The 27,187-nt window shown below is 38.7% G+C and overlaps 1 protein-coding gene across 1 annotated transcript; it reads right to left on the reverse strand.

The window, feature by feature from the left end:
* On the reverse strand, window positions 1-26,002 carry btaf1 (BTAF1 RNA polymerase II, B-TFIID transcription factor-associated). The gene is made up of 38 exons (XM_058795569.1): window positions 25,702-26,002; window positions 24,107-24,230; window positions 23,175-23,289; window positions 22,741-22,887; window positions 18,394-18,593; window positions 18,089-18,216; window positions 16,816-16,945; window positions 16,603-16,671; window positions 15,675-15,764; window positions 15,499-15,594; window positions 15,067-15,243; window positions 14,823-14,963; window positions 14,075-14,199; window positions 13,844-13,964; window positions 13,627-13,731; window positions 13,392-13,541; window positions 12,549-12,691; window positions 12,274-12,448; window positions 11,994-12,197; window positions 10,898-11,333; window positions 10,310-10,494; window positions 10,076-10,229; window positions 9,630-9,739; window positions 9,329-9,530; window positions 7,804-7,952; window positions 7,440-7,592; window positions 7,127-7,248; window positions 6,480-6,647; window positions 6,304-6,381; window positions 6,080-6,209; window positions 3,424-3,565; window positions 3,038-3,168; window positions 2,662-2,790; window positions 2,427-2,579; window positions 1,607-1,818; window positions 1,358-1,517; window positions 952-1,122; window positions 1-790 (listed from the first exon to the last, which is right to left on the reverse strand). The coding sequence occupies exons 1-38, from the start codon at window positions 25,713-25,715 to the stop codon at window positions 641-643; spliced, it is 5,589 nt and encodes a 1,862-aa protein (XP_058651552.1). The 5' UTR covers window positions 25,716-26,002; the 3' UTR covers window positions 1-640.
* Window positions 26,003-27,187: the final 1,185 nt, after the last annotated feature.

The raw sequence follows: 27,187 nt of genomic DNA on the forward strand, positions 1-27,187 counted from the left end.
TTTTAAAGAGAGCTCATTAGAATTTATTAAAATTCTACCAGCTTACCCAAAAAGGCAAATAACAGAAATATTTAGTTCTATCTTGTCTTTTAAAACTCTACAATGTTTCCGAGGCCATTGTCCTGCTGCTCTTCCAGCTGTACCTAAAGATCTCAGTGCATTTCTTTTTAAGATTTCTGATGGAGCAGCAGCTACAAGCCCTTCATAATCCTACAGGAGTTAGTCAAGCGCCTCCTAGTGGTCTGGATGAACCGATACAGTCATTCTACGCGGTCGCGGAAGCGTTTCAGTGCGTTCCAGTTCTCGTCTCACCAGCTCCCTTCATTCAGTTCTGAAATACTGTCATCACGGATACTGATGGTGAGTTCTGGAAATCCTGAGGTTCAAATGTTGTCATCTGTACACTCAACTTTGTAAGAGTAGCTTTAAGACTTCCTCCAGTGACACATTAATAACAGACAGTTTTAGATCTCAAATCTCGAGCGAATTGTAAGAACCTACAGGAAGAGCTGTAAGACTGTGACGAGCGTTAGACTGGAGTGTTTAAGGCCGATAGCTACAGTGCTTGCGCACATCTCTCCGTTGACCAATCAGACGGTTTCAAGTCATTTCTGGTTTTGTTGTGCATGTTGATCTGGGCTCATTTAAGTGAGTGCATGAAGCCGTCCAGGTCGTATTCGTTCTCGTACTGCTGCTGGTCCCACAGGTCGCCCAGCCCATCCAGAACAGACTTCATACTGGCTTTACCAGAGGATGACGCTGCCGCCTCGCTCTTCTCTGCCTTATTAGCCTAAACATCAACACAAAGCATCAGAATGAATGTGCATTTCTGTCTTTCCCTTGTATTAAATTAATGTTTGTGCAGAAATTCATGTGGAAAACCAGCGTTTAGGGCAGCGCTGCCTCATGGGATGGTGTTTTGTATGCATGCAACAGCCTGTAAGGACTGACCTTGTCCAGTGTGAAGAGGTTGAGCAGCTGTTCTGTGCCCATGCTCTGCAGGCTGGCGTTCTCTTGGCTGATGACTGTATTTGCAATGGTCATCTTAAATTTCTGCAGACCCATGATCTTCTCCTCCAGTGTGCCCCGTGTGATGAGACGATACACATTCACCACACGTTTCTGAAACACAGTTTAAATGTGGCCCAAAAATATGATTTTCCCCTATTTTTGTAACATTTAGTATAAATAATGTCAGAATGTGATTTTTGTGGAAATATGTCATCGAGAAGAATACTGAATTGGGTAACTTAAAGGAGAATATAAAAAAAAAAAAAAGCACAGCTAAAAACAAACTTTAAAACAGACCAAAACAAAAAAAAAAAAAAAAAAAAAAAAAAGCAAAATTCTTCCATACCTGTCCTATTCTGTGAGCTCTATCCATGGCCTGCAAGTCTCTCATGGGGTTCCAGTCATGCTCCACAAACACCACAGTATCTGCTCCAGTCAGATTCAAACCCAGCCCACCCACATGGGTAGTGAGCAGCAGAACATCTATGGACGGGTCATTATTGAACCTGTAGAAGGACAAAGAAAACCCATATAGTGACCCAAAATCGATCTGCCCACGAGATGAAATATTTCCAGGGTAATTTGGCTGTTTCACCTAGAGACTATAGAGTGTCTGAGGCCGGCCTGAACGCTTCCATCCAGCCTGAGGTAGGTGACGGAGGGCAGCTGTGCTTTGAGCAGATCCTGCTCCACAATGTCCAGCATGCTCTTCAGCTGACAGAAGATCAGAACTCGGTGCTGGGCCACCACAGCCTCTGTGCAGCCATCAGCTGCTCCAGCAGAACCCAGTCCACAGTCCAACAACAGCTACAGAGTACAGCAAAAATAAACACACGCTGCTGTTACTACTGTTGCGTGTTCGTATTTTGCACTAGATAAAAAAAATTAAATAATAAATTTATATATATATATATATATATATATATACATATACATACACACAAATATTGGCTGGGCTGATATTAATTAATGAATTTGCTTTGAAGTTATCTTTTGAAAAACAGACTAGGTGGTTTTCTACAATGAAAGCAAGTGTTATGAAAAATAATAAGCAAGTACTGGGAATTAAGAATCTTAAGAATGGTCTGGGCGCTCATTGGACAGTGATTGATAACAAAATTGTACAAAGATTGTAGTCTGCACAGAGACAGATCCAGATGTTCTTCAGGCATCTCGGCCTTGTTGTCTTGCAATAAAGTCTGACTTTGACTTCTGGAAATCTGCCACCTGAGCATTATTTTGCAAGACAGAAGACTTCTCCACAACAATATTGATAAACAACACTAATATTGCCTGGTTTTGATCATTTAAAAAAAAAAAAACATTGGCAGATATTTATTGCTTAAACTAATAAAGTCAAGCATTTCTACTTTATATCAAGGGCATGTTTTGGTAGTACAGATAAGTGGACGCACCTGTTTGAGGGCTGAGAGTTTTGGGGCGTGCTGAATGTCTCTGAGGCTGGAGTGCTGGCTGATCAGCTGTTCTATGATGTGTTTGTACTCTGGGTGTTGAGGGGTGAGCACCAGTGCTGGGTGATTACACAGCTTCCTCAGATACTGCAGAGCCTGAAACATCCAACAAGAACATTACAGACTATTCGACAGAGGAGGATAATCTTGTGCTCTTATAAGACTTCCTGGGATCTACCTGGAAGACGTGTCCAGTGGCCTTTAATTTGGGTTTCTCTTCCTCCTCTTGCATAGACGTTGTTGTGGAAAAAACGTCATCCACATTCACCTTTGCGCGAGATTTTGCAAAGTCCTCATACAGTTGAACCTGAGCAGGCACAGGTGAGAACAAAAGTTATGTCACTAATATTTAAAAAATAATAATAATTCCCTTATTTCATTTTAACTAAAGGGTTTCTAATGTTTTGTGATTGCTACCAAAAAAGCTAAAGTGAACTATGCACAGTTTGTAGTGGCACTGTACAGATCCCCTCCGACACGCAATGCAAATCACAGAATCTTGCTGTAATCACCAGCCACATCCTTGATAAACAACCCGTGTTTGTGTTTAGTACCTGCAGAGAACTGAGGTTGCAATAGTAATCTTGTATGATCTTGGGTGGCAGATCTTGAAGCACATCATCCTTCATTCTCCTCAGTAAGAAGGGCAGAACCTGTCTATGCAGCGCTTCCATTGCCAGCACACCTGAAAAGCACACATCAACACATTAGTTTAGACCAAAGATAGCAACATTATTAAAACGACTAAGAGCGGCTTCATAAATCAAACACCTGAAACAGTCACAATGGGAAAAAAAAACCTTCATGGTCTCAAAATAGGGTTCAGTCTCAAGTGATTCCCTTAGTACAGAGCATAAAAAAAAAAAGGTGGAAGAAAAGCTTCAGACTGAGAAGTCTGTGGTCCTACAATGAGGAGACCGAGAGATGTGAAAAATCACACCTGCTTCCTGTTCGCGTGAGGAACTTTTAGCATCTCGACTGGCGAGGATGGGCTTCCCGTAGCGGGCAGCAAACTGACGCTCGGTACCAAGAAAGCCTGGCATCAGGAAGTCAAATAGAGACCACAACTCCAGAACATTGTTCTACAGAGACAAAAAAAAAAAAACACAAGTACAGGCATTAGCTTGTCAAATTTTAAGCCAAAATTCATGTACATGTCAGCAAACACTATCATGAGGTTTTGGTCAGTAAGATTTTTTTTAAATAACTGAAAAGGCTACTTTATTTAGCAAAGACGTTAAATTCTCCAAAAGTGATAGATTGTAACATTATAAATGGGTCCGTGTACTTTTGCGTCCATTCGTTTTTCGTTTTTTAACCCAGACCAAAAAAAGAAAAAAAAGAACGGTTATTGTATTTTTAAATGCTACACTGAAAACCAAAACTGAAATTAGAAACGTACACAAAATGTTACCCGATAAAAGTAAAATTGACTTCAGATTTTTTAAATGAATTTTTGCACTTTTAATAAACATTTGAAAAATGCACAAATATAGAAAAATGTCGATTTTAACAGTTTTTCTTTGGCCAAATTTAGTAATGCTTCTCCTGCACGTTCAGTTGAGAACTAGAGCCATCTTTGCAACAATGCAGAGACTTAATACAAATATGATTTTTAAAATAGACACAGCAGAATCCTGGGAACTTTGTCATCATGAAATTATATACTGCGATATAATTTATTCAAAATTTTGTGTGCTATCTGGGTCACGGTATCGGAGAGGACCATGCATGGTTGCTCAAAGTACAGTAGGCTATATCGTGTTAGAGCGCTACACACGGTTTAATATATGGGGTAAATATAGAAATATATAAAGTTATAATCTCCAGATACAGGCAGGCCTGGTTCCTGAATCAAATCACTGAGGGTGCTTCTGAAATCATTTGAAAATCTGAAATCATTGTCTTTTTTCCCCCTTCTCCCAAATCAGATTATAATAGCCCACTGTTTCAGCTATTAAAATAGTTCAGTTTTGTATGTAATGACAAAGTGATTATATTTCGTTTCGTTTTTTTATTAGGCTAAGTTAATTTAGAAAAACCTTTGGAGCATTTTTTTGTCCGTTAAATAAGTTTTTTCTTTCTTAAAGTAACGACCAAGCGGCCAGCGGCAGACCGGCAGGCTGATCATAGCCTAAATCATCACGACTTGCAGCACAGTCTCGTGTTGTTTTCACCAGCGCGGCAATTTTTTTCATCACTAATTGATGGATGTCTAAAATATAAAAATAAGGAGAAGCCTAAAACAGGCCCGAGGCCCGGCCCGCGTCTGAACTATGACGTGAAAATAGGCCCGATCGAAGCCCGGCCCTAGAAGCGTAAAAAAGTCGGGGCCATCAGGCTGAAATGCAGGGCTCTAGCGTTCCCCTCGGAAGAAATCACGTTTCCCCCTCGGGGAGCTGAACTGAACTAAAAGCATGGCCACTCAGGAAATCAACATAAAATGTCAGTTATCCTATTTCTAGCTTTAACCAAAGTCCCTTGTCTTTGCTTTAACTGACTTTCTCTTGCTTTTGTTTCGTTCCCTCTCCTGTAGAACTTGTCCAGGATACAGTTATTTCCAAAGAAATGGGCTATCTAATGTGTATTTCATACATGTTTTTAGGCATGAAAAATTAAGATCATAAATATGTCGAAGCTAAATGTTTTCATAAAGCAATTATGGTAGCTACATCAGTAGCGCGAGAGAGTGCGTCTGTATAGAAACACTCAAATAAGGTAGAAATTAGCATTTACATACATTACAAAAAAAAAAAAAAAAAAAAAGAGCCCTCTCATTTTTACGATTTTTAATGAAATAGGAATCTTGAATAATGAAAATTAGTTTGTTCCTGCTTATTCTATTCATCAGAGTTTGAACCATTATATTAGAAACCGCATTTTCCGTATTTCATTTCTGGGTTAAAAAACGAACGGACGCAAAAGTACACGGACCTAAATGCCTTTATATTTCAAATAAATGCTGTTCTTATGAACTTTCTAATCATTAATGAATTCTGGAAAAAAAAAAAAAAATCATTGTTTTAATCACTGACAATAAGAAATGTTTCTTAAGCATCAAAAGAACAATTTCTGAAGGATCATGTGACACTGAAGACTGGAGTAATGTCATCTTAACATTCTCCTTTGTCAATATTGTTTTTACTGACCCCAAGCTTTAGAACAGTACCATGTGTGACCCTGGACCACAAAACCAGTCTGAAGTCGCTGGGGTATATTTGTAGCAATAGCCAAAAATACATTGTATGGGTCAAAATTATCCATTTTTCTTTTATGCCAAAAATCATTAGGATATTAAAGTAAAGATCATGTTCCATGAAGATAATTTGTAAATTTCTTACCGTAAATATTAAAACTTTATTTTTGATTAGTAATATGCATTGCTTAGAACTTCATTTGGACAACTTTAAAGGCGATTTTCTCAATATTTAGATTTTTTTGCACCCTCAGATTCCAGATTTTCAAATAGTTGTATCTCGGCCAAATATTGTCCAATCCTAACAAACCATACATCAATGGAAAGCTTATTTATTCAGACTTTTTTAAGACTGGTTTTGTGGTCCAGGGTCACATATACAAGCCAATTCAATTCTCACCTGAATGGGCGTTCCTGAGAGGATTATTCTGTAGTTGGCAGTTAACTGCTTGATCGCTTTAGAAAGTTTGGTTTTTCCATTCTTTATGACGTGACCCTCGTCAAGGATACAGTAATTAAATTTAATATCCCTGTATGAGAACATAACATTGAAACAGTGACGCTTTCTTTCATCCCACTGCATATGAAGTCTGAGAATGATAAACGTAATTAAGGAGTTGTTACCTGAAAAAGTCAATGTCATTTCTAACGACATCATACGAGGCAACAACAAGATTGTGTTTCTTCACCTGGTGCTGCAACCTGCATAGAGCGAAACAGAAAACTGCATTTCCTATTCAATTTTTTAAACTGGGCAACAACTCTATATTTACTTAACAGGTGATTTCTTATGATGGTACCATGCTCTTTCAGTAGGGGGGCCAGTATAGTGCAGTGGATTGAGATACTCTTTAGAGCAGAACTTCCCAACCTCATCCACCCAGTGTCCTGTCAGGGTGGGCGGACACACAACTATGGAGGGCAAAGGGCAACAGTCGGGAGGCTTTGACCTGGCGTACTCCTGAGCCCTGCACACATGCAGCAACATCGTTTAGCGGGTCAAATAAAGTCATATATTATAACTATGCGAGACCCTGGACGACAAAACCAGTCTTAATTGTAAATTTTTCGAAATTGAGATTTATACATCATCTGAAAGCTGAATAAATAAGCTTTCAATTGATGTATGGTTTGTTAGGATCAGACAATAAAACGCCTTTAAAGTGGTCCAAATGAAGTTCTTAGCAATGCATATTACTAATCAAAAATGACGTTTTGATACATTTACGGTAAGAAATTTACAAAATATCTTCATGGAACATGATCTTTACTTAATATCCTAATGATTTTTGGCATAAAAGAAAAGTGGATAATTTTGACCCATACAATGTATTTTCGGCTATTGCTACAAATACACCCCAGCGACTTAAGACTGGTTTTGTGGTCCAGGGTCACATATAGAAATGCTGCAAAGCTCTAGGAAGTATGAAGTTGGTTTGGGATGTACCTGAGGAAATGATCGCCTGCCAGAATACAGATGGACTGCAGGGTCTTACCCAGACCCATATCATCACACAAGATCCCATGAAGCTTGTACTTGTTCAAAAATGCCAGCCAGTTCACTCCATCCTACAAAAGACAGCAGGAAGAACTTCAGAATCAAACCCGGATTCAAAAATTTTTTTAAATAAAATCAACAATTTATGCAGTCAGACTTTTTTGTTAATTACAGTTATCAGCCTCATTTCAATCTCTGGATTTGCCAAAAAATACAATTAAAAATAAAGACACTTCCACAGAAGTGTAAAAAGCAAACACACCTGCTGGTATTTCCTGAGCTCTGCTTTGATGGGCACAGGAATCTTATAATTTTCCAGTTTCCTTCCATCGAGCAGCTGCTCGAGGAAGTGTCGTTCTCTGGCCTTCTGTCGAATTAGATCTTCAGACATAGACGGCGGGTCTGGGATTCCAGCCTGAAAGGGAAAAAAAAAAAAAAAAAAAAAAAAACTAAGATGAAAAGGAAAATAGCTGCACAGAAGTTATGCAACGAAGTGATTAGTTCCACCATACTGAGAATAGACATGCCTCGACATCCCTCACTTCAAACTCTTAGCTGAAAGTCTTGCATTATTAGAAAGTATGAGATGCATAAATGCTGGACTATGCTCGTTACTGATTGCTCACCTCAAGAGGAAGCAGTCGGATCAGGGTTGCAAAGCATTGCGTGGCCATGAATCGCACGCTGTCACAGGGGTCACTCATACGGCCCAACACAGGGACCACCAACAGCACGATGTAGGGCACAATATCCACATCTAATTGCTCCATCACACCTGGGCACTGTGCTCAGGATAATATTTGTGTTCTGAACACCACTGTATACACCAAGTGTTTGTACACTAGCAGGGCTCTAGACTGCAACCAAAATGGCTGCATTTGCAACCATTTTTTGAGAATACGCGAGTGCATGGTCTGCGCAGCTCCAAAGCGTCTGCTTCATACAGCGCGCACTGCGCTTTCAACGTGAGTGCTTCAGGTGTAGAACCTGGTTTATACTCGCCGTGTCAGCACGAGCGCGAAGGTGTGCACCACAGATGGAGCGCAATGGAGGATTTGGTTTTCAAGCTAAAGTAAAAGGCCGCTTCTTAAACCAGAGAAGGTGAACATGTTGGTATTCTTATAGGAGAAAAAAAAAAAAAAAAGACACGCAACAGACAGTTTAGTTTTACTTTTCGTTTTCCTTTTGAAAAGCTTGTTATCTTTGCTGTTTACCTCATGCTAAGCTATGGAGGCTTTCCTTAATTTTTTTTAATATTATTATTGATTTGATTCCTCAGTGTTTGCTAAACATTCTGTAATTTATTAGTCGTTATATAATACAGCATGTGATGTATCCTACGCCATGCCTCGTTTGTTATATGTTATGCAAGCTAGTTTGTTAGCGTACTGTTTTATTGTTGTTGAGCTTTTTAATTAAGAATAACAATGAATCCATCTTTCGTTTTAGTCTTAAAAAGTGAAAGTTGTATAGATGCAAGCAAAACAGACAATTATCTTTTCTTGTAAAACATGACCCCAAGATCGCGAATTTGAAAGTGAAAGTTCATGAAAAAAAAAAAAAAAAAAAAAAGAATTCCTGTTCAGAACGGGTTGAATGTTTTTTTCGCTACCATATAACTATAAACTCTGATAAGTTAATCAGCTTGCATTGATCAAATGTTGTAGCAAAGAAAAAAATAATAATAATAGCGACCAAATTATGTGCTCGTGCGACCAACTGAGAAAGTTAGTTGCAAGAGTGAGACCAGTGGGAAGAATGAGTCTAGAGCCCTGACTAGTGTCTGAAAGTTTGAGGTCGGTAAGATTTTATGTTTTTGAAGTCTCTTAAGATCACCAAGGCTGCATTTTTTTGATGCAAAATTAAATAAAAACAGTAATATGAAATACAGCTTAACAGTTTCCTATTTTAATACATTTTAAAGTTGTGGTAAGCCTTACTCTGTTTCTAAGAATTTAGGAAGCATTACTGTTTGTACGGTTTGTTTGCATTTGTTAATTGTTGTTGTTGATTACTGAAGAGTTGTCAGAGACACAAAAAGAATTTCACAAACCAAACTAACTAATTATAATTGAACACCTACGTGAAATACAAAAGCATTTTTAAAACAAGAAAACAGCTTGATTTTCATTTGTGAAATGCAGAGGATACAGGCCAGGGCTTCGATGGCACCTTCTTGCTTGGTGTTGTCATCAATAGCACCCAACCAGGGAAGCACATGTTCCAGGAACACATTCATGGTCTCCATAGTAGCGATCTTGGTGAGCACGCCCACACAGCGTGCGGCCATGTGACGTACGGCTGTGTATGGATGTTGCAGACAGGTGCAAAGGTGAGGCAACTGCTCCATCAACTGCAGGTATAGAAGCAACAGGAGACCGGTTAAAACTGCCATTGTTCATGCAGTCATACTAGATGTTCTTGAATGTTGTACGTGTGAGTGTGCCCATACTAAAGGGGTGAGGTCTTGGGACATGGCTCCTGCTGTGACCTCCAGCACCTGCAGAGAGTTCACAAGCTCCTGAGCAACCGGGTCTCCCTGCTTCAGCAACTGGCTGGAATCTGCAACAAACACCAAATGAGGAGCAAGAAGAGCATTTACTAAAGGAACAGTTCACCTGAAAACAAAAAAATCATCCTCAGGCCATTTAAGATGTAGATGAGTTTGTTTCTTCATTGGAACAGGTTTGGAGAAATGTAGCATTACATCACTTGTTCATCAATGGATGCCTTGAAGGGGAGCACATTTTAATACAATTTTTATTTTAGGTGAACTGCTACTTTAAGAAACATTCATCTGAACTGTAGAGAGCTTTTCACAAATCTCAATTCATTTTAAATCAAAAACTCCACGGGGGTAACAAAAAAAGGTTACGAACAAAGTAAAAGCAGACATACCAAATCCCTGAGCATCCAGCGCATTCCTCAGCGGGCCGGTCATGGACTCCCACAGATATGGCAAAGTTTTGGTCAACTCCTTACCGAAATGCCTGGCAACTGTCATCAAGCAAAACTCTGCCCCTCTCCTCTGGATAAGACATGGCTTCTTGCTCTAGGTTAGGATTACACAGACTCATATGAAAATCACTGAAGAGAACAAAGTAAAGCTGCTAATTGTAACGCTGTAAATACCTCATCCGTTTCTGTGGTAATGCTGCCTCCGAGGGGCAGGTCATTGTTAGTAGTTTTGGGGGCTTTGGGTGTGGGTCCTCTCTTACTGGTGATGGCAAAAGCTGCTTTCTGATGCCGATAAAGGGTGATGATGCCCTTTGTCTTATTCACCATGTGATGCATTGCATCCTTCTCGGCCACAGATGCTGCAGGATAGATCAAATACACAACACCTCTAAAAGCCCCGAAACAACAGCATGCAAATTAAATAAGATGCACCAAAATATTTCTTTCTGGACATTATCAATATGATTAACAAATATGATTGCCAAGATAATTTAAAAAAAAAAACCTTACAAAAACTATGGGTTTTTTTGGTTGTTGCAATTTTGCTTTTAAAAAAAAAAAATTTTTATAAAATTAATTTTAAATGGGCCACAATGGACCTTAAAAGTATAATTAATTAGTAGAAATTGTTTATAAATAATTCACTTAAGATGTTGCATTAAATTGAGATACTTCACAAACAATTTACGCACAAATTAATTCTGATCACGTTTCATATAGCCAATGAAAATATGGGAATTGGAGAGGAGGTCTTCCCCTCACCTTTACTGCTCTCTTGTATTGCTGGAGTGCTGGCTGGCGGGACAGGACATGCAGCACTAGGGGTGAGCATTGGATCTACACACACTGAGCTGCAGAGATTCTTCACGATCTTGGCATTTGGGCAGGGAGATCTGACAGCGCACAGCTGCAGCAGACGGGCAATGTTGGAGGCTGCATAACCCTGGACGAGCGTGTTCTCTTCACGGCGGGCCACCTCCATCAGGGGCCTGACAACAGGATTGAGTTTATCCGGCAGCATGGCAAGTCCAACCACAGCACAGGCAGTGAAGGTATGAACTCTCAGCTGCAGCTGCTGCCACTCGGCACTGGTCTCGCACACAGTGGAACGAGCCTGCAACCTCTTGCCGTCCAGCAGCTGGAACTGACGTGATTTGAGGTTCAGAGAGGAGGTGCATTCTGAGAAGATGGTGGTGACCTAGAGAGTGTTAGGGGGATGAATAACTAGTCATTTGAGACATTCATTCAGTGTGGCATACAGTAATATAACAGGCTCTGCTTAGTTGCCTAGCTATCCCGTGTCTTACTGAAATGTATAGGTTTTTTTTTTCTGCTGAGATCATCACAAAGCATTATGGTATTGCCTTTACAAAAGACACATGGTTTTGGAAAAGAGCTCCAGAGTTTTGGCATCCTTTTTACATCTATATAAATTCTACACATGTGAAATAACACCACCACCTTCTAAATATTTCTATTATTATTATTATTATTATTATTATTATTATTATTAACTATTAATATAAATGAAAACTAACAAATAAAAATTAGAAATTATGTTTTACACAATATTTTCTTATTTATGAATGTAACAACAATGTAATATTTAACATTTTGTTAGTGCATAATCTATAAACTTTTTTTAACAATTATAAATGTATTACACAATGTTTTACTATTTATTCATGTAGTAATAATTAGTGTAAACATTTAACAGTAACAACAATAATACTACTTATTAATTATTACTAATATTACAGTGTAACTGATTAACTGGCGAGAAGAGACCTTATTCTTACAATTAAAGCGGAATGCTTTAGAACTGGAGTTTTTGTATCTCTTAGTGTCTTTTACTAACCAGCTCATTAGCCTGATCGATGGTGAATACAGTGGAGTTGATTCGTTCGCTCACGTCAATCTGGGCGTCAGACAGCAGCGCTATGAGCTGTTTACATTCGTTCTGCATGCGAGTAAAAGGAATGGCGATCTCGTCGTAGTAGAGTTGCTCTGAGAGAATGACCAGCAATCGGGGCTGAACCACGCTGGACAACAGCTCACACTCCTGTGATGTAGGACAGCACTAACAGCCATTAAAATGCTTCAAAATAAACTTGAGATTGACCCTCTCCCGTTCTCACCTTCTGAAGGCCTGCCCACTCACAGATCACCATGGAAACCGCAATCCGCTGCAGGGCTGATTTAGAGTTGAGATGGAACAGTAAAAGTTGTGCTAGAGACTCGGCAGGCCGGAGTTCCTGAGAAGAGCTATTCAACCGTGGGTCACATATACAACTGCACAGTGCCCCCAACAGCCTAGGAGGACACAAAAGCAGTCAGCCTCACATATGGCACAGAGAAACAAAAAAAAAAAAAAAAAAAAAAAAAAAGTTTAAAGAATTTTCCCCCCACACACTTTGAAGCCATTAGACGTGCACGTGTCACCACATAGTCTCGCGTGGCATGGTCTTCGGCAATCGTCTCCGCTCCACCAATGTACTCCTGGACCGTTTCCTTGACTGGAACAGATCCCTGTCTGGTTTTCCCAGCAGCCTTCTCCTGCAGAATAACAGAATGAAGCTTAGAGCAAATCTGATTTTGGATGAGTGGGAAGTGTGAAGGTTGTAGGATGGATTAGTCTCAGCCTCAGACAGCATGCCCACAGACCACCCACAGTCCATTCGCTGACTGCCTGATGCATACTGTACAGAAACTGGAAAGCACTCTCTCAATCTGGTGAATGCTAATCTAGAGTGTAAAACCTGCTTTCTTTGAGTTATATCTGCACTTATTTCTTTTGGACAAGCAGAAAGCTTGTAGCACATGTACAAGTTCGGGGTTGGCACAATTTAAGGTTTTTTTATTTATTTAATTTTTTTTTAAAGTCTCTCTCACCAAGGCAACATTTATATGATTGAATATACAATAGTATTGTGAAATATTATAATTTAATTAACCACATTTCTTATTACCGATGTTGAAAAGCTGTTTATTATATTTGTAAGGATTCTTTAATGAACAGAAACATCAAAACAACAGCATTTATTTAAATAAAAAAAACCTTTAATGTCAATTAATCATTTTTTGATCTTTTGATCAATTAAATGCATTGCTGCTGAACAAAAGTATTTTCTTTAAACACAATATGGTAGTCGATGCATGTAAAACCATCTGAAGATGCATGTGTGATGCAGTAGAAGGTCAAATTTCTTCTTTATTCCAGCGAAGTACAGGTAAAGATTTTGACCTCCACCCTTACCTTTAAGCGTGCTTTCACTTCCAGCAGCATGTTGGGGTCGATTGGGATGTGTGACGCTTGCATCATCAAACAGAGCCAGGCACCCATCCAAGGACAGCTGGCCGCCACCACATACTGCTGCGGGGCCTGTCGCAACAACTCCCCCCACACCTAGAAAACCATCAACATATTAATAAACTAATTAACATATCAATCAGACAAAAAAATTCAAGGAGTGGAACAGAGAGAGAAATACCTTCTGTATCAACTCTAGGATCTCCTGGTTGCTCTCCAGGATGCAGGACTGAAAGATGTGTCTTAACATGTCCTGCATGATGGGATTCAGCCACACTGCACAACTCTGGAGGAAAAAGCAAAAATCAGAGCAGAAAACAGGAAAGAAATACTTGAAACTGAAAATGTCAAACACTGCATATTTTGATTTTGCTAATCATTCACACAGATTATCCAACCGTGTCAGCTTTGGAAAGCAATGTAAAGAGGGTCTCTAGGGCAGCCCGACGAACAGAAGCGATTGTGTGTCTCAGGAATGGCCATACTCGAGGAACCAACACCGTGAGAGACTGGTGCGTGCTGGGAATGGAAAAACAGGGTTTTAGCTTCCCTTTTATCATTGTTAGGAAATGTGGTATTAATAGCAATGAACACGAGAGCTTTTTCATATTTCAATAGAGAAATCTCACCTGCACTGGCGGACCTGTGGGTAAGTGAGCAGGGAGGACAGCAGGGTCATGATGCTGTTAGTCGAAGCTGTGAGATCATCCAGCTCCAGCAGGGCATTCCACAGTGTGTCCACAATGAAGGGAACCTATAACGCACACATGCAGGTTATACATATGGAGGCATTAACCCAGAGCAATTGCTGCAAATAAGTGCTAGATGTGAAAAGCCCCAATGTCATTAAAGCAAAAACCAAAGAACCGTGACGCCATTTCAAACTGAATCAGACTAAAATGAAATTTGTCTCTGGAGTTCAAAACAACTTGCGAAAGCAAACTTTCCAGAAAAGTTTGCTTTAGCTGGTAAACGCCTTCAAACTACCATTGGTTCATGGTTATTATGTAATAGGTAGGACTGCTCTAGACATTGAAATATTCTCTGGTTTATTTCTATAGCTCAGTTCATCAAGAACACACTGGAGAGCGGTCTTCAAGTTGAAATTGGCATTTCCACTTTCTTTTAACCACTAAATGAAAAAGAACTTGGATGCGAGTATATCGGGGTCTTCAGACTGATTTAAATGTGTTGGAAAAATTAGGAGTTAACACATGAGTGCTGTAAGCACAGACACTGGCAGTGACAAACCAACTGGCCAATATTAAACTATTTTAAGATTATAAGAATCTGTTGATTAGGCATGCTCTCGATATATCCGCATTGGCCATTATATCTGCACTAGCTGTCTAATTCGAATTAACTTTCAGCTCAGACCTTAGCAGGCTGCAATTGAACCAATCCATCCACCACTGGGATCAAAGCCGCTGCTGCCACTGCACGAACATCATCATCCAGATCCAGCAGGCCTTCTGTAATGGCAGGAAGAACCCGGGGCAGCAGCTCAGCAATCAAATCCTGAGGGTCAGCAAGATGTGAAAGTCAACCACAAGTTAAGCACACTGCAGCATCTAGAATGTCACTTTCAATCTCAGCCAATATGAATTTGAGTCTTTTCCACCTGTCTGACAGCAAGAGCGTATTTGATGCCCAGCAGGCCTCCGTGTCGAACCTCCCACTGGTCTTCAGTTAGCAGTTTGAGCAGAATGTCCACAGTCATGGCAACGCCACTGTTCGCCATGTGCCTCAAGGCCACACCCAGAGTCTGGGCACACGTCTCTCTGACAGGTGCAACCACCTGGAAAGATAAGAAAAAAAGAAATGCTTCAAGATGAGACCTTAAGGAAGAAACAGGTTTACGCTAATTAAAAATAACGCCCATTTTTAATGTACCCCCCCAAAAAAAACCTTTTTCTTTAAAAAAAAAAAACCAAATTGTTCAATATTGACGCCAACACATTTACACGCAAGTACAGGTTCAAATGTCAGTCTTGTTCAACCACTAGGGGGCAATAGATGTTAATACAAAAAAATTCAGAAGTTGATGACAAACCTCATCTGACACAAAGTCTCCAAATCTGTCAAGAGCAAAGACGCACAAAAGCCGGATGACCAAATCCTCTAGCCACTCTTGTTGTTGTCGCTCCATCTGAGAATGTAGAAGGAATCAAACATCACACACTGAACTTAAACTCTGACAGTGATAATGTCCAATGAGCTGGTGAGCACCTGTTCTGCTGTACTGCCAACAGTCTTTCCTCCACTAGTACCATGACACTTCAGCACTTCCCTCAGTCCCGTGCCGGCACCATGACGAATCTAAAAATACCAAACAAAAGCTCACTGACCAACCAGTACTCCTTTCACTGTAAATGCACATACAAATAATAGTTTTCATTGCTTCATTTCACAAGTAAATGCAAACTGGTTTGTCTCAAAAAGCACACAACCAGCAGGCATTAGTATTGTTTTTAACTAGAATTGAAACTATTAAAAATAATTTTCTAATGGCCTTGTGGTTAGTGCGCCAACATGTAGTGCAACTACTTCAGAATCGAATGCGGGTTGTCGGAAGTGTAGAGGTCCTTTGCCAATACCACTCCCCTCTCTCGGTCCTATGCTTTCCCATTCTGTCAACACAGTTTTTATCAAAAATAGAGGCATAAAAGCCCAAAAATATAACTTAAAAAAAAAAAACCTTTTTCTTTAAAATTGAAAAAAGCTAAAATATAAATTTCATTAAAAAAATAAAAAAAAAAGTCAACAAAATAATGTACTTTAATAGCAATAAAAAAAATACTTTATTATTTTAGAATTATTTTTAAAGTATTACTGTCAGACATGACAGCCAGATAATTTACTGCTCCATTTGTGGTAATATGTAGTCTCAACTAGAGCTGGGAGATATTTTAAATATTTATGATATATTCACAATGATTTAGATGGCAATATAAAAGTTACGTGACATTGTGAAATATGGCAATATTTTAATGCACTTTTTATTGGGCCATTAATTTTCCTAAGCACTGAATGATTAGATTATTTGTATAATCACTCCTTGTCTTGCAGCCATTTTAGAGCGAACACATTTTGTAAAACATTTTTAACCGAATTTTAGTTACAATTGCTTAATTCTATTTAATGTGTTTTTCAGTACCTCCCACGAGGGGTTGAAGAGGTCATTGCACAGTTCATCACAGAAGCTTTCCAGGGGCCATTCCTGAGTCTGTGAAAAAGAAAAAAAAAAAAAAAAAAGGAAAAAAAAATTATATACACTTTTTATATATAAAAAAGACAGACACAGCTGACAGTTGAATGTCAACAGCTCAATGTGTGGAAGAAAAAACAAGCATGTGTGCATGTCTCACACCTCCTCAAATAAACTGGAGTTATCAGGAACATTATCAATTAAGACTTTGCTGTCGGTTGCTGGCTGCTCAATGACTACATTTGTGGTTTTCCGGCGCTTCTCCTCTGGCTCTCCCTCAAAACTGTCATTGCTGTGGCAAGGAAACATAAGAGCAGTGGTCAGACTGACCGCCCACACCCCCATAAACAGTCATTATCTTCTCCAACATGAAACACTGTTTATAGGGCAGGGAGTGTTCAGGCACATCATGATCGGATTCCAAAAATGATTTTCAATGCATCTCTAGGAGTGCAAATCTTTGAAAAGTGAAGGTGGCTGTGAAAAGCATAAAAGCTGTTTTAGAACATGTCTACTTTCACCCACTAACAAAAAAAGAAATAGCAGGTATGATAACCCAGTATTCAGAAGTGATTTTGCAGCTTTCTGTGTAAATGCAACGCTGTGGAGCAACCTTAAAGCCTCTGCCTACATTGTTTGATGTGTTTTTGATCAAAAATAAATCAACTTTGTGTAACACAACATAGTTTTCTGTATAAAAACAGAGAGAAAAAAAAAAAAATTCCCTCTATAGTTTAGATCAATAAAGTTACATGGTTGTTGTCATCTTTAAAACAAAACATGTGCAACCACTTTGTCCAAGGCTGTTAAACAATTCTGAAAGTCAAAATATCCAAAATAGCTAATAAGTTAAATGTCAATTTTGATGTCATATCGACTTAAAACAAAGTCCCTTTCAAGGAAAGTCTGTTCACTCTGCGGCCATATTTGCAACACCTCCGGGCAGCTCAAACAAGACCAAGTCCCATCTAAATGAATAAAATCAAATAAATCAAAAACTGCTCGCTGAAGTAGTCGCAATTAAACTACATATTTCAAATCAGCAACAAAATCTGAAATGAACTGTCCCATGAATGTTGTTTCTTATGCTCAAATAGCGTTAAAAAAAAAAAGCAGCGTATTTCAGGCCAGACCAGCCAATGCGCATGCGCAGTTACAACGCGCTTTTGACTGTGCATGCGCAGCTGCTGGTCTAGCCTCAGGTTTCTATGGGAACCGGAGCTTCTAATGGCCGCTGCAGTGACACAATGACTTTACCAATCAGCAATTGGCTCTTTCATTTAGAAGGCAGGACTATTCCTCCATATTGTGCATTGCAGTTTCTTCCATTCATAAGTTTAGGAGTGAACTGTCGTTGTATTTCTATAGGCTTTGCTTAAAATCAAGCAATAAAAGCTTAGAAATAAATACAAATTGATTAGCATGACATCTCTACCTCTTCTCATTTGGATCCACGTCTCTGGATCTCTGTTTTGCCACAAGTTTTGCCATCCTCTTGGCTTTGTTCCTCTGTCGATTGCTCATGCCTGGACGAAACTCTGAATCTATGAGCTCTGCAGCCGGCTGAAGAGGAGAACAAAACTGAACATTTTAATACAGTAAAGGCCTTTTAACACCTGGTATCAGCGCTGAGCAATAGTTGCAGTGATTTAGGCATTCACCATCTCCTCTGATGTCAGCCTTAAAACTGTAAGCTTTCTGAAGCGTTTGGCATTTGTAAGAGATTCCAGCACCACTCACCAAATGGTTGCGAGAGAAGTGACAGCCCAGGCTTTTACCAGGCTGTGATCTGTTGGTACTGGAAGCACAAGCATCCTCCAGGTCTTCATCATTAAAAAGCTCCTCTGTGTCCATGCCGATCGCAGCACCCATATCCAATCCCAACTTCTTCTGTAACTGCTTCCTCTGCCGGGCCAAACGCTCTTTGGGATCTGTCTCACCTGAGAACAGAATGCAATCATTTGTAAGAATTGCAAAACACAAGTCATCACAGGGCTCCAAACAAAAAAAATAGAGTAAGGAGCCATTGGCTCCTATAAGAAAAAACGAAATTTTTTTTTTTAGGTGCCACAGAATAAACGTTTTATTTATTTGTTTTTTTAACATTTCAATCATACAGTCATGTGTTTGTCTACTCTTTTCTTGACTTTATCAGCATTTTAATCCATCTTGTAGATGACCTGGGAACTAAGGTTCACTTAAAGTGGGAACTAAACGTCTTTTCCAACTTGAAATATACGGTCACAAAGAATTGTTTATTACACAGAATCTGTACCAATATCATGGACCATAAGAACTTAAGTAATTCCAATTTAATAAGTTGGTCCAACTTAAAATAAAAAGTGAACACATTTTCAAACTGTTATTTGTCAGTGTAACTCAGAATTGTCAAGTTCACTTAATGTATTTCTTTAATTATGCATTAAGTTGGCGCTTTAGGAGCAAATATAGCGGCTTCTCCGAGATAGGTATAAACGGAGGTTGGAGCCAGCTCCAAATGGGCGGGACTTGTTAATATTCCCGACACCAAACTCATATTTATTCAATGACATCATTGCCTTTTGAAGTTTAATTCAGCTGTATCGCGGTTCTTGTCTTTCCATCCCCAACTGTAAGACCTCTTGAAATTATAATTAAGACTTTTCTTATACCATTTAACATGTATAAAATTTACGGCCATAAAAAGTTTTAAATAAGTAAATTGAGAGGTTAAGGACCCACAGTATTTAAGTTAGCCCGTTGGGTAGGGCAGTGATACATTTTGGTAGCCCAACTGGAAAACGCAATAGCCCCACGATTTTGCGGGCCATGGGTTTCCTCAATTTTTTAAAGAAAAGTCAACTGATCGCTTTTTACAGTGTTAGTTGGGCTCCTCCTCAATGCATCCTATAGAAATGTTGTCAAATCTCTCACACATCCAGTCGGTTTTTGCATTTTTATCATGTAGACAACAGGTTAAGTAAAAATATTAATATGCAAGAGCGAATAAATATAGCAAAATGCTCCTCTTTATAATTATTTTTCTAGCTGACTGATGAGCTTATGTTTACAAGCTTTACAAGACTTCCAGTTTGACACAGAATGAGCGATTACATGAGACATTTCAATAAGTGTAGGCTCTCTTATAAAATATCCTACCTTTTGATATTAATTCACATTAATTTCATACTATAATAGAGAAAGATATAATAGGTTCACTTGCCGCTTGAACTGAGGCGCTAAAGCGATTGCGCCTGCCGCATTAAAGAGTGCCAAAACTGTATTTATTTTATGAATTTGGCAGAATGTTAAAGCTGATACTTTGTTTATTAAAAAGTAACAAAGCACAAAGCTTATTGTGATTACTGGATGGCAAGTGCGCTGCAAACAGGCAAATATGAAGTTCACGCATTTACAGAACTCAGCATATAGACTAAAGATCTTGATGACAAGAAGCCATATTAGTAATGATTATAATCAGGGGTGCACATAAGTTTTTCAGCCTGGCTCCTTATATGAGAACCTGGAGATTTGGTTTGGTCCTCACACGGGCTATGGCATGTAGTGTGACCCATAAAATATAACTCTAATATTATCACTATTATTAATAAATTTCTTTATTCCACTTTATTTTGTTTTTTTTTTATAAGATAACCGACTAAAAATAATGAACTAAATAATCAAGTGTGATAATACTTTTATTTAAAAATAAGGGAGTATTACATACAAATGCAATTATTTTATAGTAAACAAAAATAAAATGCTAATATTTTTATTATAATCATTTTCAAACGTAAAATCAGCGAGCTTTTATTTTGGCGGGTTGCCGGCAAGTAAATATTATGCGCTTCCGGGTTTAGCGCTGCTGATGGAAGAGCGTCAGTGAATGAAATGTCACAGTTTTGCTTTGAAAACGGCAGCGGTAGCCTAGGTTGTGCTTTCAGTTTGGATAGAAATCTTATACAGTACAGTTTGTCGATCTAAAATGGTAATTGTGCATTAACAGCTGTCAACCATGTAGATGCGCTGTCAGAACTTATTTACACAGCGCATTTTTAATTTTGGTCGCGCATGCGGACCTGCGAACCAGTTATGTGCACCCCTGCATATTAGTAATGATTATAAACGAGAATTGTTAACGATATTGCCAAGATCCACACAGCTGACAGCTTTACCGGTTGAAGTTTGTTCAAGTTGTGCATGAAATAGACACTGCTTTTCTGCACTTTTGCACGTCTCCGTCATTTTGATCTCTCGCGCTGCACAACTGAGCTGCGTTTAGCAGGCATTTCGGCAGAGATGAGGACTGACTGTTTGAAACTCTTTTTCCCCATTAAAACTTTGATGCGCATCGTCTCAGTTTAATACGTGGACATAAAAGATGTGATTGCAAAACAATCAAGAAAAAAAAATTAAGTCATAACATAGTCGCCATTGGCGACCTCAGCAAAAACTTCACTCGCAAATTAATATTTTTGGTCGCAGTTTGGAGCCCTGCATCACCAACAAGGGTGTTCTAGGTGTTTGCTCGAAACCATCTATAATATTTTGGTCTCTCAATATCAATAATAAATCACCCATTTTACTATCCACCACATAAAAAGGAGAAAGAAAAAAAAACACATGCATAGAAAAGTAACAACACTCCTCAATGAGGGATCATTCACAAGTTAATAACGAACACCACATATGAAATGGAAAAATCAAGGTGTGCATGGAAAGATGGAGATGACAAACATACTATTATTCAAATTTCTTCCATACTGACATGCAAATAAAGGCACACTTATCACCTACATCTCTTATCCACCTCAATAACAAAGAATGTCAAACGAACAATTGCTAATTTCCTTATTACAGTCAACTTTAACCGTATCCGATCATACAAATTTCTTTTTCACGTAGAGTTATAAACATTTTCTGCTCATAGGCAACAATGAATCGCCCTAGTCAGTGGCGTGCACAGACCTCCGGAGGGGCAGGGGCGAAATGGCGTTACAAGGGCACAATCGCAGACCCGGGGTGAGGGGGTGGGGGTTGTGGATTGTGCTGGGCTGGGCTGGGCTGGGCGATGGGTTTCGTCCCCCTCGGCTAGGGGTGGGCGATATGGCAAAATCTCATATGATTTTTTTAATTTATTTTTTTTATAAATATCACGATTCTCGATTATATCACGATTCTTTGTCATGTTGGTTTTTCTATTTTGCAAGTTGTTCGGGAATTACAGACGAACTAATTTCCCTATAAAGACAAGGCTTTCAAGGGTAACAAAATATAAAAAAGTATTGCGGATATTTAGGCCAAAGTGGGTGAAGATAAAAATCTGTGTCATTATTTTATCATTGTTATTAAAAAAGGAGAACAAAAGATACACATTACAAATACACATAATATACAAATAAAAAACTTTTATTTTCAGGTAGGCTACAATAGGTGTATTTAGCAGGAGCATTCAAGAAATTGAATGAACTAATAAAAATAAAACACTATATAGATTGATTCCTATTAAAGCAACTGTATTAACATTTTTCAGTCAAGAGTAGTGAGTGATTTTTCTCTTTGTGTTTTATTAACATTAAAGGAATAATTCACCAAAAAATAAAAATAGTGTTATTTTTATACCATCATTTACGCACTCAAAAGTTGTTTTAATCCTGAATGAGTTTCCTTCTTCTGCTAAACATAAATGCTATTTTGAAAAACGTGGAAAACCAAACAGTTGCTGGTCCACAGCGGCTTACATAGGATTTTTTCCTACTATCAAAGTCAATGTGGACCAGCGACTGTTTGGTTACTCAGATTCTTCAAAAATTGTCATATCGAACACCCCTACCCTCGGCAGAAATCGCAGTCCAGAGGCACCGGACCGCAGGGGCACTTTACAGTCTGAACTCAAAGGGGAAGGGGCTCGAGCCCCAACGGCCCCCCTCCGTGCATGCCACTGGACCTAGTTGCATTTAAGATAATATACATCTGTGGTACAAAAGGTGCGGGAGGAGTTGATGTTGAGAAATTGAACAAACCTCAAACCCCCAAGTACAAACAATAACAGCATGAACGTTAGAAATCTGCAGTGTTAACACACACATATGAGAGATATAACCCTACCTGACTTGTCTTCTTGCAGCTCAAATTCAGCACCTGCAGAGCCGAGCAGCGATGCTCCGTGCTTGAGCAGACGGGAGATATCAAACCTGTAGAAACTCAGCCTGTCTGAGGAGATGTCCTCTGGAGACATATCTTCTGCACACACCTCTGAGAAAGACAACATGCATTAAAGCACTTTCTCTGCTCAAGACAATCATTAGACAGAAGTGCAAGTCTTGTTAGCTTTTAACGTGCCATGTGGCATTACCACTGCAGGATCAAACTGGTGTTGATCTGCATTAAACAGCCTTGATAAAAACACACAAAAAAATTAAATGAAAAAAAAAAATCTATGTAACTAGTTACCACAACAACGCGCCTTCATGTAAATATCAGACAGAAAATCCCAAAACATCAAATTCTCTAGTAATGCAATCTGGGATTAATCAACTCACCGTCTTTTGGCTTTGGAGCTGGGTTCCATTCTGGAATATTCCTCACTATGGCTTCGACAGCTTGTCCCGCTGCGATTCGTGTATCCCAATTTGGACTCCTCAAGTATGTTAAAACCTATGTATTGAACCCAGAGGAAAGGAAACAGATCAATAATCTAAAGAGTTAAAATTCAGCAATGGGCAGCTTTGTTCAAAATGTACAAAACATTAGGCAAATAAGTAACCATCCAAACCTTTACCTCAATGCTTATGTTAAGAAGTTTATCTGTAGCATCTTATGGGCTTTTCGCAATTAAAATCATTAACCCAGTCATTGAATTACACCAAAAGAAAGAAGGAAAGAAAGAAAAATTTTGGAAAAGTAAATGTAAATACCTGAATAATTCAGTAACATCATGTATATCAAACTACCATTATAATACCATCTGAAACCACCAGATCACATTTTTGTAAGAGGGTGTAGCCATTCTTTCAGCTTAGTTTTGCAAATCTAATCTTGGTTCAATTCTGCTTTGTTTTTCAAATCCAATCTTTAGCTCTACACTGGCATTTTGCAAGTAATAAAAGTTAAACCCATTAGTTCAGACAGACAGTCAGCATCTACAACCATTGTAGATAATAGTAACGATAAAAGTGCCAGCATGATGCCAAAAGACTTTTTTTTATTTATTTACATTCAAGAGTGTCTAAGCGGTTCACAAAATGTTTTCACATCACATATGAGAGCATTGTGAATAAAGATGGCAAGCATGCATTCTGAAACGCTTCATGCTAGGAAAGACATTCTTCCTGTGCAAACAAACACGTGCTACTAGTACAAAAATGCAATCACGTTGTTCTTTGTGTTTTTGCCGTTCAGACTACAAACTACTAGAGGAGTGTGTTAAAAAAAAACAATCAAAATCAGATATTCTACTAGTCTGTACACCCACCTTTGATAGCAGGTTATTAAGCTCGTGTGGATGAAGCTTAACAACATCTCCCAACTGCTGAGCAGCTGCTTTACGGGTAACAGGAGTCGTACCTGTATCCAGTAAGATAAACAGCCGTTCCAACCTGGAGACAGTAAGACTGGATGTTATAATTAACATAACGAAGATCTGACTGGCAATACAGTTGTACAATGTTATAAAATCATCACTGAAGCCACGGTCACACTAGACTTCGAGCATGGACAATTTCTTCACACGCTGCAAGGGTCATGATACGGCAGTCTTTTTTAAAAACATAAATTCCTCATTTAACAAATACTCCAAATACTAAGCAGCAAAACTGAAGCTTTCCCATACAGTAGTCACAAAGCAATGTGCTAATTAGCAAGTAAAACTACTTGTTTGCATCGTCACAATATGTAAACTACACTATCACCAAGCAACATGTATGTAAAGTATTTACAGTACACAACTTTATTTGCATTCATACAGTATTATGGGTGTAATCTGCATGAGTATACAAACCCATACAGATATAGCTACATCTGGAAGATATACAATCAGAAGATATCATTAGCTTCATGATTTTCTGTATAGCTGTTTTGAAACGATGCATATTGTGTGTAATGCGTAAAAGCGGTGTACAAATAAGACTGACTTGAATTTTAGAAATTTCAGATCAAAGACCACCAAACAAATTTTGGTGTAAAGTGAAATCCACTTTCTACTTTTTCATGAGATTTTGGAAAGTTTCATTATGACAAAGTTTTCTCTATACAAAATAAAGCTTCTGTTACATGTAGCTGGGTTTTCTTTCCAAATAATAGCACCAGTGGCATTGGACACATATTTATCTAATGGATGCATTACATTTGTTTACGAACCATTTATTATAACTAATAAATCACGTGATCAACGTGGCGTCGCCCATGAGGGGGCGACCCGACCTACAAAAAAAACAGATGCTTTCCATGAGGGTCTCATATTAATTTATGCCTTTGCCTACATTTTAATTACTAAAAAATAATTTTTGCGTGTAAAAATAGTCATCTACTAGCAGCTTCCCTCACACCATCCTGTCAGACGCGTTATATAACGCCACATTAATCTACTGCATCAACTGAAGAGATGGATTAGGAGAAATGAGCACTGACTTCAGTCAGTCTGGATGTTAAAACTGTCTTTACTGACAGTGCCCAACCCAGAGAGGGATGACACTGCGTGGGGTTAGTCCACTAATCACCCGCGGATTTACACATTAACCGGAGATTTCCCAGGATAAAGTAGAGTCATAATGGCAGACCACAAACTGTTGGATTCATAACCCACATGCAACATCACACAAAAGACTGCTAATATACGATATACTGCATGAGATAACAGAATTTGACAGGTCTATTTGTTGGAGGATATACTGCTTCTGCAGTTTTCGGTTACGTATAACGTTACTTATTTTAAAACGCTGACCGTTAGAAAGAGCTCGAGAGACATACATTTTACTTATAATGTATACAACAAAAGTTATTAAGAATTAGAAAAATCAACTATGGAGACACATTTGCCTTTTGCAAAACAACCTTTATTCACAGACTCACCTTGAAACAGCCATATGAGCTGCTCGGGTTTGGATCCGGGCGCGGGGTTCGGTTCAGGTTCGCGTGCGCGGACAGGCCCGATCTCTCGCGCACTGCCTCAAAATCGGTCTGCTCGCTTATTAAATATATCCCACAGCGCCCGAAGACGCCGAGTAACACCTACGCCAGCGTACAGATTGATTTAGCCCTCAGCACTTCCCCGAAAACGGTATTTTAATCGAATAAACGGGGGGAAATAATTTTGTTGATCACAAAAGAGAAGCCAGGCGGCTGGTTTTATATGAGGAGCCATCTTGCATTTATTCCTTCCTCCATGGTAGGCGCGCTGTGATTGGTTACATGGGCTCCAGCTGACCAATCACAACGCGCTTTTCAAAAAGGAAGCACACAGGACAAGAAAAATATGCTCCGGAAACAAGTTTTTAATCTAATTTTCAGTATAAATATTTTATATGGTTGAGTGGGAAACATTTATTTTGCATCTGTAATTATTGTAAATTCGCATTTGAGATATTTAATAAAATAATTTCAATCCATGACAATCTGTAACACTAAATTCCCCGTAACTGATGATAGTATGACCACTTCATGGAAAATTACACTTGCACAAAGACCAGCATCGACTTGAGAAAAGGAATCTGATGAGAAAACTTTTAAAATCACTCATATGACAAATGGAACTAAGAAAATAAATGTATTTATGTAGGCTAAGTATAGCTTATATGATTATTTTTGTGTGCATGTGAAATTAGACCTTTGTTAATGCATTTTTATTTGAAGAATGATGTGTCTGTGCTTTTCTTTCCCTTTAAAATAGACTATAATTAAAACATTTCTTGAATTTGATTAACGTGGAAATGTATATGCCAATTCGTTTCATAATAAATCAAAATTTCTTAATACTAAATTTCTAATATATTATTTAAATATTGCAATAAAGGTTCTATTTGATACACGCTCCTTATAAATAAACTAAAATACAGACAATAACAATAACTGGATATTCCCTACATTTGATGTCATTATCGGATATGGAACCTGGCTGAGTTTCTACCATAGTTTTTTTGTAGCTGGTCTGGGGTGCGTTTCCCCAAAACATCGTTAGCCCACTACGGCTGACCTCTATTGGTAACGACGGAATTTACCATAGTTGCTTTCGGGAAACGCACATGGTTGGTGTGGTTTCTCTCTGTGTTTTGCCTCCCTCTGGTGGTGACCCAGAGTATGTTCATTTAGCTGGTGAGATTTGACGATCATAATCACACTGATGAACCATACTGTATTAACACACAGTGCTAAAAATGTCTGTTTTATGTAATGAACTACCCTCGCTGTATACTTGCAACAAACTTGCAAGTCATCACCTCACTGACTGGCCTCATTATTTTATCATTTTAAACTTTAAAGACTAGGCTATTTGTTATATATTCAGATTTGCTATTTATTCAAAAACAAGAAGCACTGAGAACCATGATGGCTTGATGCC

Source organism: Onychostoma macrolepis, chromosome 13 (genome assembly GCF_012432095.1).
Source record: "Onychostoma macrolepis isolate SWU-2019 chromosome 13, ASM1243209v1, whole genome shotgun sequence".
Taxonomy (NCBI): Eukaryota; Metazoa; Chordata; class Actinopteri; order Cypriniformes; family Cyprinidae; genus Onychostoma; species Onychostoma macrolepis.

Coding starts and splice junctions, on each gene's coding strand:
- btaf1 (XM_058795569.1), bottom strand. Junction 7,953..9,328: donor TGCCATCGAAGCCCTGGCCT/GTATCCTCTGCA, acceptor CACAGTGCCCAG/GTGTGATGGAGCAATTAGAT. Junction 6,210..6,303: donor AATGACATTGACTTTTTCAG/GTAACAACTCCT, acceptor GTTCTCATACAG/GGATATTAAATTTAATTACT.